The sequence below is a fragment of the Vigna angularis genome, chromosome 11 (genome assembly GCF_016808095.1).
Source record: "Vigna angularis cultivar LongXiaoDou No.4 chromosome 11, ASM1680809v1, whole genome shotgun sequence".
NCBI classification, from domain to species: domain Eukaryota; kingdom Viridiplantae; phylum Streptophyta; class Magnoliopsida; order Fabales; family Fabaceae; genus Vigna; species Vigna angularis.
In genome coordinates, this window is record NC_068980.1 from 14,990,784 (window position 1) to 15,006,776 (window position 15,993).

General features: G+C 34.0%; 2 protein-coding genes and 1 long non-coding RNA gene across 3 annotated transcripts; 1 reads left to right on the forward strand and 2 right to left on the reverse strand.

The window, feature by feature from the left end:
• The first annotated feature begins 2,716 nt into the window (after positions 1–2,716).
• On the forward strand, positions 2,717–4,538 carry LOC108332523 (uncharacterized). The gene is made up of 2 exons (XM_017567823.2): positions 2,717–3,507; positions 3,880–4,538. Exons 1-2 carry the CDS (start codon positions 2,923–2,925, stop codon positions 4,291–4,293), a joined length of 999 nt encoding a protein of 332 aa, XP_017423312.1. The 5' UTR covers positions 2,717–2,922; the 3' UTR covers positions 4,294–4,538.
• LOC108332524 (uncharacterized) lies at positions 3,586–7,339 on the reverse strand. The gene is made up of 7 exons (XR_008246112.1): positions 6,978–7,339; positions 6,792–6,855; positions 6,029–6,151; positions 5,753–5,889; positions 5,388–5,683; positions 4,156–4,325; positions 3,586–3,969 (listed from the first exon to the last, which is right to left on the reverse strand). It is a non-coding gene; the product is annotated as an uncharacterized LOC108332524 (long non-coding RNA).
• Positions 7,340–10,551: 3,212 nt separating this feature from the next.
• On the reverse strand, positions 10,552–13,427 carry LOC108334241 (stress response protein nst1). Its single transcript, XM_017569975.2, has one exon. It carries the CDS (start codon positions 12,998–13,000, stop codon positions 10,811–10,813), a length of 2,190 nt encoding a protein of 729 aa, XP_017425464.1. The 5' UTR covers positions 13,001–13,427; the 3' UTR covers positions 10,552–10,810.
• Between the last annotated feature and the right edge of the window lie 2,566 nt (positions 13,428–15,993).

The following is a 15,993-nucleotide window of genomic DNA, read 5'->3' on the forward strand; positions in this document are numbered from 1 at the left end:
TTTATTTCCATACAATAATATTTAAGCACTACAACACCATCAAATATAATTGTTCATTCATTCCTTATACCCACATATACAAGTGTAAAATTATATTATACACCTTTTTCCAACTTTTTTTTGGTAACTCTTCCCTATTATAAAATTAACGATCACTAATATAACATTCCATGCATTCACCCAACACATTTAAATTATGATAAATTCATACAAAGATTATTTATAAATATTTCTAATTTTTCTCGAGTCTTATACTTAGACTTTTGCAGGTCACTAACTCGAGTTCTTCATTCGGCACCTAATAGTTTTGTTGTGTTGCCCGATGTTGTATCAGGAAAACAACACCTGATTTAACTAAGTTAAGTTATCAAACTTATCTATCTAGGCAATTCTAGCTCTTCCTTAGTTTAAAAAATCTTGTTTTAGTCCAAAACAACCCTTAGATAAAGTAAATTGGATAATCCTATCAAAATCAAATTAATTCCACAAACAATCTTTTCATTTCAACCAAAATAACAACTTAATCAATATCACATATCCTTAATCATATCAAAATATTAGAGTTCAATAACGCATATCAGATTCGGTTCATTGGCCTATCTGAGTTATTTCTATTCTTCTCAAGCACTTAATAGGTATACTTTAGTTCAAGCATTTTTAGATATTTTTAATCAACCAATTTGATAACATTATAACTCAATTAGCTCTATTATAATTTACTAACTTTTCTTATCTAGATAGATGCTCATAAACTCAAAATGATCCCTACACAAGCTCTATCTCATACAGACTGCTCTACCTGCACACAAAAAACTTTGATCAACGATCAAAATACACCCTTACATAAATATTAACCGAACAAAGATTCACCTTAAACCCTTTAACATCACATGCAAACTCATACACCCTCACATGCAACAAATGAAGGATGGAGTAAGAAATCTAGAAAGAAAATAGAGAATGAGTTTAGAAAATAGAGATAATAATTCTTATAAAACGAAACTTGATTAAAAAACTCTATTTATATTCTAATTTTCTAAATAATAAAATAATTCAAGTGTATTTTTTAAAATTCATTATTAATTATTTTCTAGGTCTACACAAAATCCAAACAAAATGATACAAGTGTATAGATTTTTAAATGAAATTGTGTATTTTTCTTTTCAAAGTATTTTCTATCATATGATTAAATTTAATTAATTTGAATCAAATAACGGTTTTAGTTTGGATTTTCAATGTTTTTAAAATTTAAATCAATTTAAATCAATGGGAATTCATTCATTTAGACTTTATTTTTTTCTAAATATAATTCAAAAATATTCTTAAAAGCTTATAATGAAAATATTTATTCAATCAAGAACTTCTTCCTAGATTCTTTCTTTAATTTATTTATCTTAAAGATGTTTTTAATTTCTAGTTGCTTTTAATTTTAGATGACAGTCAGTTTAATTTAGAATGGTAAGTTAACATCTTGTACTTTTAATACACGAATAGCTATTTAATGTCATAATATAACAAAGATTAAAAGTGTCACTTTCCAATTTTAGAATAAAAAATTAACATTTTATAAAAAAAATCAGAACCACTCACATGTATTAAAATTTATGTACAATATTTTAATTTACAACACCAACAAATATTTTTGAGTAAATTTGCAAATACTTTAAAAAAGCTAATACTTTAACAATTATTATATGAAACATACACCCGTAACTACCGTATTATAATAATATAAATATTTGAATCATCGAGAAAAAGGAATATTTATGTAATTATGCTTGGCACGATATATATATATATATATATATATATATATATATATATATATTGCTTTTCTTTATTTTTTATTCATTCGAACAATCAACTTAATTTTTTAAGAATTTACAAAAAAAAAGAATAAAATAAAAACACCAAAATCCTTTGCGAATCAAACTCAATAACAGAAACTAGCTAGAGGAGTTAATTAATTCAAAAGTAATTGTACCTAACAAGAATAAACTTAGAAATTTAACCAAATTGGTCAAGATTCTAGAGTGGTTAATCGATAGGTTAACAGCAAGTTGTACAAGAAAATAATTCAGAGTTTTTGGCATCTTCCTTAACTAAGCATCAAGCTAGATTTGATTAAATAATTGGTTTCATTCCTCTACCAAACTCAACTAAACTAATAGTTTAAATTGAATTAGTTTTTTAAAAGCTCATAATATTTAGACAGCTAAGAGCACTATACATATAGCCACACAGACACCTGGAGAAAAGAATGAAGGTCTTCAGAAACTGCATGCTAATTAAGAACTATTATGATTAATCAGTTTTAAGATTTTAATATGTTTGAAGATATTTATTAAATGTAAAAGAAAATAACGTAATAATGAAACCTTTTAACAGCATTACCAAATGATGTTGTAGTAGTCAAATAAAACCAAACACAATGATTAATTTAACTTGTTTTGTGATGTGAAGTGGCTGCATAAACAAAAACCAGAGCACATGGGGATGTGCTGGCATGATAAAGGCAATCCCAAAGAAATCGTCCCTATCTATTATTTTTTGTTGTGAAGCTTGAATGCTCCATGACCCCACTTCCTCTCTCTCTGCACTCATCCATCTCATAACTATTATTTCACTTCTTCAAATGCCAAAGGAAATCCATTTTTTCTATTAAAATAACACTTGATTTTTGGACAGTAAGCACTTTCTACCTAAACAACGAATAAGGACATCTTATAGCACATGGTGTCATATCTCACATGGCTTATCTACAAAGAAAGCTCAGCTTCAGAATTTTTATTGCTAAAATCTTTGGCCTGTGTGTGCAAAACATTCGGTTAATTTAATAAGAATTCAGTGACTACAGAAGCAGAAGTCTGCATATAAGTTCAGAACACATTAAGGGGTGACAGTTGGAAAAGTGCAAACTAAATGGATCCAATTGGCAACTCTTGTGAGTCTTCTTTCTGCAAAGATGAAAAAATGGAAGCTGCAGATCTTCTGGAGGAGTGCTGGTTCTTTGACAACTTGTTAAAGATAACACCAAAGATGACAAGGTGTCACTCTGATCCTTACCCTTCCACTGGCCTGATCAGCCCCCCGGATTTTACAGTGAAGGACTCTTGTGTGTGTTCTTACTCCCCAACAAGGAAACCACCAAACAATGGTGCTTTTCATCATACCAAGAAGATCCAGAGAGCACCATCCATGCCACCATTGAGATTGAGAGAAGAAGAAGAAGAAGAAGGTCAAAAAGGAAGCAGTTCTACTAGAAGCAAATTTGTGCACCAAACACAAGATCCTTGGGTGTCTCATTCAGCTAGTAAACCTCGTTGTGCACAGATGAAAGGACATGACAGTGATTGTAGTAGAAGGAAAAGCAAACTGCTAAGAACACCATCTTTGCCTCCATCCATAGGGAGAGAGGAAACGTTCCAAGTAAATGATAGCAGATCCAACAGGCAAACATCAACACCTACCCATATTGACATCCTGCCCCCCAGGCAAACCTCTAAGGTACTTCAATCATCTGCTTTTGTAAGATATTAAGTAATATACTCCTTTTCATTTAAAGTCCAAATGTATAAGATTCTGTCCCTTCTAAAGTTTATGATTGCTTTTAGTGTGGCCAGCACCAATTACAGCATGGCCAAAAAGGCCAAAAGTTTTTGGCATAAATAAACTCATATCATAAGAAAAGGACAGGAAGCACACACACATATGTGTGTGTGTGTGTAGCTTGCTGCTACAATGCTACTTTAAGAAAAGTCTATAGTTCTTTGCGAAGTAAAGTTCAAAACATATATATATACTTCCAAATTCAGATTGATTTGAAGGTGTTGAAGTTAACTCTTCAGTCCTCACATTATGTCATTTTTGCTTTGACAGACTTGTAGCATTCCAAGATGTAGACCAGCGAGAAAGACTGAGGTTGAAAGCTTCAACACAGAGGGTATTATGGAGATGAAGCGCAGGTACCTGAATCAGAAAACAATGAGGAGAAGCCTAAGTGATCTTGAATATGAAGAGGTTCAGGGGTTCAAGGATTTGGGATTCTCATTTGAGAAAGAAACCTTGAGTCCAAGTTTAGCTAACATACTACCTGGTTTGCAAGAGAAAAAAAGAGATGAGACAGAAGAAGATAAGGCTGCAAGGAGACCATACTTATCCGAGGCATGGTTGGTGCAAAGTTGTGCTCCTCCTATTCCAAACTGGGCTTCTAATAAGTCTGCAGGTGACATGAAACAGCAGATCAAGTTTTGGGCTAGAGCAGTGGCTTCAAACGTACACCAGGAATGCTGAGAAAAGCCATTGATTGCATTCAAATCCTGAACCTGAGGATCATAATCATACTTTACTGATCAATTCTTTGTAGCAATTGCCTAAGAAGAACAGAAAAAATAATAATGGTGATAATAGTAACTCTTGGTTTTTGTTCTGCTATACATAATCATGTATGCTCTTTCTATGAGCATATACGCTGATTATCCAAAACAATCTACAGATTTGTAATATATAAATCCTGAACATCGACTTATGACTTTCTCAAATGACAACTAGGTATATGCATTTAACAATATACAATGTTGTGCAGACGTTGCACAAGATTTTGAACAGCAGTTATAATTTCTCAAGAGAAAGTTGCTACGAACTTTGAAGTATTACAGGCCATGATGAGTCTTAGTGAGCTAATTGTTCGGTCCTACTAGACCAACTAGAAGTATTCACAGTAACAAAAGAAAGACACTAATACACTACAGAGTATTAATAGCAAAAAAATGAAAGAACCAAAAACAAAAGGGTGGTTCAGATCAAAATAGGCTCGGTCAAACTTTGATGATTACAAATTACTGCATAACATCTCTATAGGAAAAAGATTTCTGCACTTAAAACTGTACTTGGTTTTCCTGCTCAGAAAAGTATCCATAAGAACAGATCAGTTAATTTTAGTTAAGATTAAAATACATTAAAGTGAAAGTAAAATTGTACTATCCGGAGGCAATCCTGAATATAATCAATGTTTCTACTACAACTATAACCAACTCTGTTATATTTTCGTATCACATATTAGCATATTTTCATAATATTCATAGTTTACAAAACCACTAGACCGCAAAACAAGGTTTATTTGTTGAAATTAAAAGATTCACGTGCAAGAGTAAAAGGCAGAGAACACTTTAACAGTATCCTAGATTGATAAGGTGCAATGTTGTGATACGGATACCAACACAAGAGTCCTAATTATATACTAGGGTAGGGTGCAAGCCCAAGCAAAAGCATAAAAAAATGTATACTAATGAATTCTCCTAAACCAAAAACTAAAACAGAAGACAACTAAGAGAAAAGAGAAAATTACTTGAGCAAAGCTTCCCAATATTAGCCCACCAAAAGCATACCTTCTAAGAATAAGATTCAGTGGAATAAGATTTGACAGGTTTCAAACTTCCTATGAAGTATAGATAAATTGCTGCAGATTTGAAGTTTTTCCTCTGAACCTGAGGATCTTGATAAGTTGAAAGTCATTGTCTCTAACACTAACATTTTGCATGATACACCCTATAAAATCCAGCTCAGTTTCTAATCCTTGATATTCTCCAAGGCATAAAATTTTGAGATGTTAAAGGAATTCAGGAACAAGCAGTGAATGCCTCCATCTTGACTACTCGTGTCTCGTTGCATGGTTTCGTGATTTCTACAATGACAGATACCAAACGTTCTCGGATACAATATAAAATAAAATTCACTTTTCAACTCAGCAAACCTTGTTAATCATTAGAACTTCCAGCTTGTGGGAACGTTGAAGCAGCAAGTAAACTAAGAAATCCCAGAATAGCTTCCAATTGAAATTTCCAGATGGATTAACTTGTCAAAGACCAGAATATCAATGGCAGAAGCATGCTTCAGACACCGAATATAAAAGTTATGAGAAAATAATATATTCAAAAAAATCAAATAAGTAAAGTTTAAGAAAACTGGCATTAGAAAATTAAAATAAAAGGAGTTTTAAGAGAACAATCACTAATGTTGGTAGTGTTACCTGAATTCTCCATCACAACCACTCCAATTATTCCGACATTTAATCATGTTGGGCAGAAAATGAACTTTGGAATCTTCATTAAATTTCTTGAACTCACTTTACTTGTAACTTCAGAATCTTTAGCTATATATGCATACAGTCAAAATCATGTGAACTTCCACTTGCCATCTTGAGTTCAAACCAACCAAGGTTATAAAAACTATGGACAGCGACACTTATTATAGTTATAATATTACTGTTAATAATGGGTCAATGTACTTGTCAGAAACCAAGGTCCGTGTACTTGTTAGAAAACAGGGTCAATGTAATTGTTTGAAGCATAATTTCAGGTTGTAAAGTGATGATACCCCTTTTACCAATATTAAAAATATACTGCTATGCATCCATAAGTGTAAAATGAAGAAATGAGAAAAATACAAGCAGATCTTTCTTCATTACATTTATCATAACAAGAAAAAGAAAACTATAAATGTTCTATAAAGGGGATTTAAGGGTACAATAAGAAACGTTTCTATATTCCTGTTGCAGAAAAAGTTCTTGTTTATTAAGAATTTAATGATTTCGTATAATTGATTGTTTGATGCTTGATTTCACAGGTCAGAAAACCACTGTATCATGCAAATGGTTTTATTCAATGTTGGGGTTTTTGGAACAAGGAAATTTTGCAAGTATTGGCAGTTATGAAAGAGTCAGCAAACATAAATTCTGCAAATGAGTTGTGAAGTTGCTGCAATAAGTTATAGACTTAGGGAATCAAGAATACCATTGGTTCTTGGTAGCTTATGAGAGTGACGTCCTCGGTTTCAATCATAAGGTTCTTCTACTCTCTAAAATGGTTGAGTCACTTGGTCACGATTTTGAGCTGGTTGGACATACTGGAATCATATATATCGAGGGAAAAAATAAAAAATAAAAAATAAATCATAAAAGACACAGCAGGATTGTGTACCTAACTGGCTGGAATGAGAACATGAGATTTCTTCTGATGGGTTAGGATTAGGAAAAATAGAATTTGTAAGTCCCACATTGGAAATAACTCACTATTTACACAGGTTTATATATGATCATTTGAAAGCTCTGGATATCTTGGGATGTGGGGTAGGATACAACTCATTTCTTTGTTAAACCCTAAACATGTTAGTGGTTTACGGGGTGTTTAACCAGTGTTTTCCCCGGGTTTATAAACAAAGAAACATTGATGCCTTAAATGATTTGATATCCATGATAGAACCAGGAGTGGTTTGAGGTAGTGGTGCCATCATTAATTGGAAGAGTGATTCGCGCTTACTCTTTTCCTCACCTCTCCACCACATCCCTTTTTTCTTTCTTACCTATAATTTCATCAATGATTTCAAACTGTCACATAAATATTGTTATCTTACATTTCCCACATGATCAGCTTTAGCTGCTTAAAACCAATGATTGTACAGTAGCCCAGTTTTGCATGCATTATTCTGTCAAAGTAGCAATTGCAATTGTTCTGTGCATCTACAGTAAGCACTTTACCTTGTGTCATATTCATCCATACAAGAATGATACAATTCATACAAAAGCAGTTTATTGAATTATAGCATAACATATTTAAATTATTGATACTTTGAAATTGAATGTTTTTGGATTCACTTTCTTCTTTTCTTAAAACACCTGACCTCACTCAGTAATTTTTATGATTAGTATATTATCCCTATCAAATATATCATTACTACATGTTTTTTCATGCAATAACTCTTTTTCATAATATATGTCTATCTTAAGTAATCCTTTATTTTATATGGGTTATTAATAATATTATATATTTCTTTCAAAAGATTCAATAATAAATAGAGTTAAGGTTTAATTATTTTATTATTGTTGTTTCCATAAAATATTTTTTTCAAAATGAATGTTAAAAGTTATAAAAGATAAGAAAAAAAGTAGATTAAACTAGTATTAATTTAGTCATTTTATTTTTAAATTATGAAAAACATTTAAAGTGTAACTATAACTTATAAAACTAATTAGTTTGTTATTTTTGCGATGACATTTTGTATTTAAAAGAATTGTATTGTAAATTTTTTTTCTATATAAATATTATCAAACATTTTTATGCTCACTAAAAAAGTATTTCTCAATAGGTCATAGGTGGAAATTGGTGGGGGACATTGCATATTCTCTCTTTCTCCAAAAGTGGCGAATCAATAATATGCTAAAAAGTCTTAGATTAATTATTCAATCATATACAAGAGAATAAAATAATGTTTAGCAAAAATAAATTTTGACCATTCACACAAGGAAAAATTGAATAGACAATAAGATTAATATACCCTCTTGTACATGCTTTTACACATAGACAACATAAGATTTTCCTAAGTAAAATATACAACTTATGTGGTTTTAAAAAGAAGTAACTTTTAATGTAAGAATTTATTGTATGAAAAAAAGTACCTTTGACTAATAGTTTTATCTGATAGGGTTTGGGAAGGCCTATTTCATTATTGATTTTGTGGTATCCCATTCCCTACACCATTTTCAATCTGTTCAAAAAGTTTGCACACAAAAACACTTTATGTTAACAGCTTCCATTGTGTTTCTCTGTTCGTCCTTTTTCAACTCAAGATTCCCAATCACAACTACCTTTTTCTCATCATCAAACTTCTTCATCAAGAAGCAATCCACCCTCACGGTTTTAACATGCTTCTAAACACTTTTCATTCATGTTAATACATGAAAAAATTACTAGACTTAGCTAGATGATTTTCTTGTTTTGCTGCTGATTATGGAAAGGGGTCAATACCAAAATAAAACATGTTGAAGAGTACATTTTGAAACTAGCTATTGTGTAATCATCTTACATTAAGTGTTTAGGTTAAGTTTTAAGTTAACAATAAATTTGGATATTTTTAATTGAGTTCATATTAAATTGTATTAGTTTGTTAAATATTTTTTAAAAATTATATTTTTAATTGAGGTTTGTTTTGTTTAACTTTTATTTTATTGAATGATGAAATTGTTATTTTGTTTCATCATATTCTTTACTTATTTTTATTAAGAAATGTGAAATTTTATTGTTAATATAAAATTATATTGCATCAATGTAAAATAACATATGATTAGCATTATCAATGATAGATGATTGTTATGAGAACAATTCCTTGATCATGATAAGTGATAACATAAAACTAATTGATAAATATAACGATCTTGTTGTTTAATATGTTTTCAATAAAGTAATAAAATTCACTTCTTTTATATTAACAATAAAACCTTAAACCTTTTTAATACAAAAAGATAAGTAAGACAATGACAAAACAATATTTAAATCACCTAATTAACGAAATAAATTAAATAACAAGAATTGATATGAAAAATATAAAAATTTTAAATATTCAATAGACAAAAAAATTAATTAAAGCTCAACTGAAAATACTTGAAAGATAGTTAGACCAAATATTATTAAACAAATAATAGGCAGCTCAAAACTCAAATCTTTGTATGAAAAAAAAATCAGCTTTTGACAGAGATCTTAATATTTTGAAAAATTAGTTCAAATTTTTACTTAGAGAAAATCTCACTTCACCTTAGATGAAATAGTGTGTATTTCTTGAAAGAAAGCTATTTGAAGTAAATTGAATATAATCTCTCAAATTTTAATGATATTGAGTCCAAAGAAGGTGCCTCAAAGACTGTGAATCTAAGGAGTAAATTAAATGAATAAACATGATTTGCTTTGTTTCTAATGGTTGGGTTTGTCTTGCATGACATAATCATACTATAGTTTTGCTTCCTTGGGAACTGATTCTACTGCAGACTGTATTATTGACTGAGGAAACAGTTTTCAAATTCTGCAATTGCAAGACACTGAATCAGTTTTAGAGAAAGACAAAATGCCAACTTTACAGCTTATCCTTCGTTCAGTTCCTTTCAAAACCTCTGTGACTAAGCTATTAACTAATATTTATCTCAAAATCAATCGATATTATGTCTACACACAAATCAAAAACCATGCAACACACTTTTACCAACCAAATGCTTGTTTTGCTAAAAGATCATAAAGCCTCTTGCTACTATTTATAAAGTTCATTAATAATCTGTCTTTAGTAGATATTATTAAAAAAAATCATTGCATTCCACTAATGACTAGTCAAACTTGTGGTTTGACTGTTTTCCCTGTAATTCAATTCAGCACGTTGGAATCAATTCCCTGTTACACATGCAACTACCATGAGGACTTGTTAAAGACAACAACACATTAGAGAAGCTTAATCACAGAGCAGTAGTTCTTTAAAACGATGAACGACCATTGACCAAAGTCCACAGGAATTCCAACCTAATTATGGCAATAGACAACCAGACACAACAACCTTAGGAAAATGTCCCACTCACTTTGTCTTCATGCCCTCAAGAGCACGCATATACTTCAACCCTTCATCAACCACTTCCATTATCTCCTCATAATATGTTCCAACTAAGAAATATACAAACCATACAGAAGTACATACAGGATGCACCAGATTATACCAGAATACTATTTAACAATGCACAAGTAAATTAAAACTCTTATTATAAATTCACTGACGAGTAATAATGAACCCCAAAAACAAATAGCATCACTAAAACTATTTATACAAAGGATTACATTCTAAAAACAGCAAAAATAGGAGTATAATCAAAATCCTACTTTACCAAAGCAGCCCAAAGTTTAGCGGTAATCTACACATAATAATAACAACAGTTGATTATTCTGTCAATTAAAAAAAAAAGGGAAATTTGAGATTTTTCAGGAAGAGAGAATTAAAATGAAAATCAAAACCCAACACCAGCCGGCGCGCCGACCCCAAGCTGAGCGGCGGGTGGATGCGGCTCAAGCTTCCTGTTGTTCCAAAAGCAAGCCTCCGGAGCTAGCTTAGCCGATGACCTCATCGGCTCCGACTTGCAGCGCGTGAGCACAAATGGCTCGTACCCATTACCTGATTTGGACCCCACCAGCTTCTGCTCAATCATTGTCGCCATTGACACTCCGGCGGCGCCGCCGAACGCCGGGAACGAGCACGACGACCGTGGCGGCTGCGCCAGTGGTGGAGAAGGCTTCGGCTTCGGCTTGGTCTTCGTAAACGTCTCTCCAGTCAGCCTTTTGCCGGCTCCTGCAGCGGCAGGTCTCTCTGGTAGCCACCGTATGAAGTCGGTGCTGCACACCCACGTTTCCTTGGACACCTCCATTGACAGCTTCGGCTCGCACATCATCAGCAACAAGCACTCCGGCAACGTTTCCCTTTCTCTATCTTCGCATTTTGACCCATTTTCTCCCTCCTTTGACTGTGGATCCGAATTCGGGTCACGGGTCGGATCTTGACTTTCAGTCTCCGTAGTCACTTTCTCTTCTTCCTCCTCCGTTGACCCTTCTGAAGTTTCGGTCGTCACTGCTTCCGTTTCTGGCTCTCCGTCATCGTTTTCCGGTTCTGAAGCTGTGAACGTTTCTGGGGTGGAAGAAAGTTCTGAGCTTTCGTTGTTTTCTCTCACTTCTTCTTTACCCACTTCTTCTTTACCCTCTCGGAGATTAACCTCTTTTTCTTCGGTTTTAAGGTTGTCGAGATCTGAATGAGCTTCAGGATGTGTTAAAGTTTCACCTTTTTCGATGGTATTTTCATTTGCTTGGTCACCCTTTTCTTCGTCCTCTTTTACTTCATGAAGCTCTCTGCTTTCTATGTTTTCTACGCTTTCAACTTCATAGCTTTCATTCCAGACTTGTTCTTCTTCTTCTTCTTCACCGACCACCACCATAGTTTCTGTTTCTCTTTCGCAAATGGTATCTTCTTTAGTTTCTCTTTCAACTTCTTCTTGTACTTGTTGCTCATCCTCTTTCACTTTGATGGGTTGCTCATCCTCTTTCACTTTGATGGGTTGCTCTGTGTCATCATCTTCTACTTCTTGATCATCTTCATCCCCACTGTCTTCTTCATCATGTTCTTCCCCTTCTTTCTCTTCTTCTTGACATTTGTTTTTGTGAACAGGTGATTCCCAAAAACGGTTAGCCAGAGCTGCCATTTTGACTGGATCAGATCTGCATCTCATCAATAAAAGAGCATTTTTCGGAGGAATACATATGCTAACTCTTGCTTTCTCTTCTTCCTCTCCCACCACCTCATCATTCTTCTTCTCTTCTTCCTCTCCTACCACCAAATCAACATCAATGTCCTCAAACACATGCCTCCTCTGGCTGTGGCTCCTCTCACCTGTGTCTCTTCCATCCTCCATTTCTTCCTCCATCACTAACTCAATCCCCCTTCCCTTTCCATCCCCATCCTGCAAAGCCACCAGCCACCTTCCAAGTCCATTCCCACACGAACCCTCTCTCACAAGTCCTCCCCCTTCCACTCCACCACCCTTTTCCTTCTCCTTCTCACTTGACATGCAAGAAGACCTGCAAGGAAAGAAGCAGCTGAACTCTCTCAAGGCCTCACATATTGTCAAGGGGAGATGCACCCATCTCTGATTCCGATGCTTCAAGCAGTTCTGATGATGCTGAAACCCTTGGCTGTTTTGTCTAGTTAGATCTGCATTAGGATTTGCATTTCCATTGGCATTTGCACAACCTTGTTCACCCTTCCTAAAGCTAGCCTCCCCCCTCCTCTTAGACCTTGCCCTTATCTTCTTTCCTTGCTTCTTGGTCTTCACCCTCACCTGGCCAATGCAAGTGACTTTGGGAGAAGAAGGTTCAGGGTTCTCAAAGCCACACCCTCTTCTCTTGCCAGCAGTTGGGAACATGGGAGAGGCTTGGCCTCCTTTCATGCTGCCATTGCTCTTGAGCCTCCTGCTGAGGGAAGAAGAGAGGGAAATCTGAGGAGGGTCTCTGCTGCGGCTTGGGCTGAGAATGGACTTAGAAGAGAGCTTCATGGATGAAGAGGACAAACGAGAAGTGAAGCAAACAAACAACTCGCTTGTGCTACTGCTATTGCTACTTGTGCTGCGATGGGGTCTCTCTCTTTCTGTCTCCATTTTTTTCTTTTTCTTTTTATTTGGTTTCAGAATAACACTTGCCAAGTCATGGCATGGCCATTGTGTGACACAAGAGTTGATTTTTGGGATGGTAGCTCTATAAAAGCACAGTCAATAAATGAAAGATTGCTTAGCGTTGCTTGGTTGTGAGGTGGAGTGGTCTATTATCCTCAGTAACAGATTGCAAGGTGGCTACTATTTGTGAGTGAGAGTGTCTGATAGAACGAGAGAGAGAGAGAGAGAGAGAGACTGAGAGAGAGAGGAAAGTGTTTAATGGAAGATGACGAAATGCTGTTTGTCTTTATCAAAATGTAACCCACTGTGGCTAGAGTGTAGGGTAGGGTCTTGTTGCCAACTGGTGCTTTTTCTTTATTTTTTATTTCTTACACACATATTCTCAATTAAGTTCTATATCTTAGTAAAATAAAACTTACTTTCATTTTTCACATTTTTTTTACATAATCTGTCACCTTATCTCGCAACCATGCACTGCGGAGGAATAATAATCCATTCCCCCAGATTCATCGATTCACAAGTGGTTTTGTTCAAAGATGACTATAATATCTTTCTTTGGATGGGAAGACTCGAGGGAGCACTTGGTATTTGGGAATGGGATAGTGTGGTATATGAATCATATGTATGGTGAAATGAAGTGGGAGATGAATCTTGAATGATACTTGTTATTAGTGAAGTACTCAAGTCTCAAGGTTCGTCACCGTGTTCAGCAGAAAAGGGGAAAAATCATCTGCGTGCACGAGACTTTTGGCAGATCAACAACTTTGGTAAAGACAGAAAGCAGTGGGAAAATAATAGAAAAAGAAAGGTTGTGTGAGAGTGTGAGTGGAAAAGAAATATGACAGGAAAAGGAATAGATAAAGAGTTTATATTATTGTAAGACTAGCATAAAGGAGATTTTGGCCTTATGTTGTGAATAATATGTGTTTATTATTAGACGTTTCGGTAAAATCAATGCTACTATTTTAGATCATGATTGTTAAAATTTTCTAAAATAGTTTCTGGATATAATAGGATTTTTACTCCCTAAATATAGATAGCTTTTGCCTTAATAAAAACCTATGTGAAAACACTAGCACACTACCAAATAATGGTACGATAATCTTAACCAACAACTAGCAAACACAACAACCAATAAAACTTGCAAAACAAAACCTACCCAACGGCTATTTATGAGAGGGAAAAAAAATAGAAAAGCCCACCTAACGTTATTGTATTTGTCAATATCATAAGCATTATCAGCCGCAATGAATGTGAAGGAAATCTCTCAAATAATAATTTGATTAGCTTTGCTAGTTGTATTCTTAATACGTAATTAATGCCCACAAACTAGAAATATGATGAAGAATACAGTAGATGTATTTAATAAATACAATAAGCAATACAATAACGTGATAGAAAGAAAGAAAAATGTGTGAAGTGGACAAAGACCCATTTGGAGTGTCTATAAAAATATAATCATAATTTGAATGGTTTTCTTGAATAGGAAACTATTGCATAACATGCTCTTCAATTTTGTTAATTCAGCTGTCAAGATTTCCCATTTTTATAAGATTCATACAATGTGTATTATAATACAATAATGGAGTTTATTGTAGCTCGCAGGGGGCTGATGGGAAATGGTTGGAATAAAGGTCAAGAATGAATATGCAGATAATATGTGTATGTGATCTAGATTGAGATGTAAAAATATTATACAGATGTATTGATAGGTGGTAGGAGGCAGTAAAACAGTGTGGGGAGGAACGTGGGCAGATAGATGATAGATGATAGATGATAGAAGGAGAGGAAGGAAATGAAAATAGGGGAGAAAGTGTTGGTGTTGGGAATATAAAAGTTGATTACACTTTCACAGAATTCATGTGTCCATCCGTGTGGTGTGAGAACTGAGAGGTGCAGTGGTAATACTATTGTTTTGTAAGTGTAAATGTAAATACTAAATAACGAAAAACCTGTACTCTTCTGGTACAGTGTCTGTCTGTAGCAAATGCCTGCCTTTTTTGCTTTCTCACCTCTCTCTCTCTCTCTCTCTCTCTCTCTTTCTCTCTCTGTTTACACAATACAAACACACTATTATTGTTATTATGTCTTGTTTTTCAGACTTCTCATCATTTGTCAGGGCACATTAGATATATTTAATCAACATTAAGAAGATGGAAAAAATAATAATAGGTTATTTGGAAATGAAGAAATGATGGGGTGGGAGTGGCAGATACGAAATAAGAAGATAGAAGAAGGGTGTGTGTGAAAGACGTCACGTGGGAATAAGACATGGAGAGGTGAAAAGAAGAAGGAGGAAGGTGCACCGCACGTGACCACACGATATAAGCTTTCGCAATTTCATTGCCTCCAATCATCCTTTAAGTTGTTCCTCCCCTATCTCACTCACCACTGCTTTCCTTTTACTCCACGCGCCTTTTACTGCATTTCACCATATTGTTCTATGTTTTCACCAAATATTTCAACTTTTTTGTCTACTACTCAGAGTACCATCCTTTTAATAATGGAATACGTTTGCATTAAAGAAGTCCATTACAAGCGAACGAATGCATGAGTTAGTTTCAAGAAATGAACTCAGTTGTTTACAGCCGTTGAGTATAAGATGATTTTGTACTAATGAATAATTACATAATTTTATTTTATGTTTCAATAGATTAAACATTACTTCTCATTACTTACAAATGTTTAAATTGAATAAAGAATGTAAAGGAGAGAGCCGGGGAAGGAAAAAAAAGTGTGTACAGGCACGCGCATGAAAAGGAGTAGATGCAAGATTCTGAAACAAACATAGGGACCCATTTGCGAAGGACTGTGCGTTTACTATGCTTCCCATGGATATCATAGAAATCTGTGCACATGTGACGCGTGGCAGAGAAATCCATTCATTCATTTCATTGCGTTTGCCAAAATGTTATCAACTGATATTAATAAAATGCAGCTATTTGAATAGGTTAGTCACTTGCCTGCCAAATAATGAA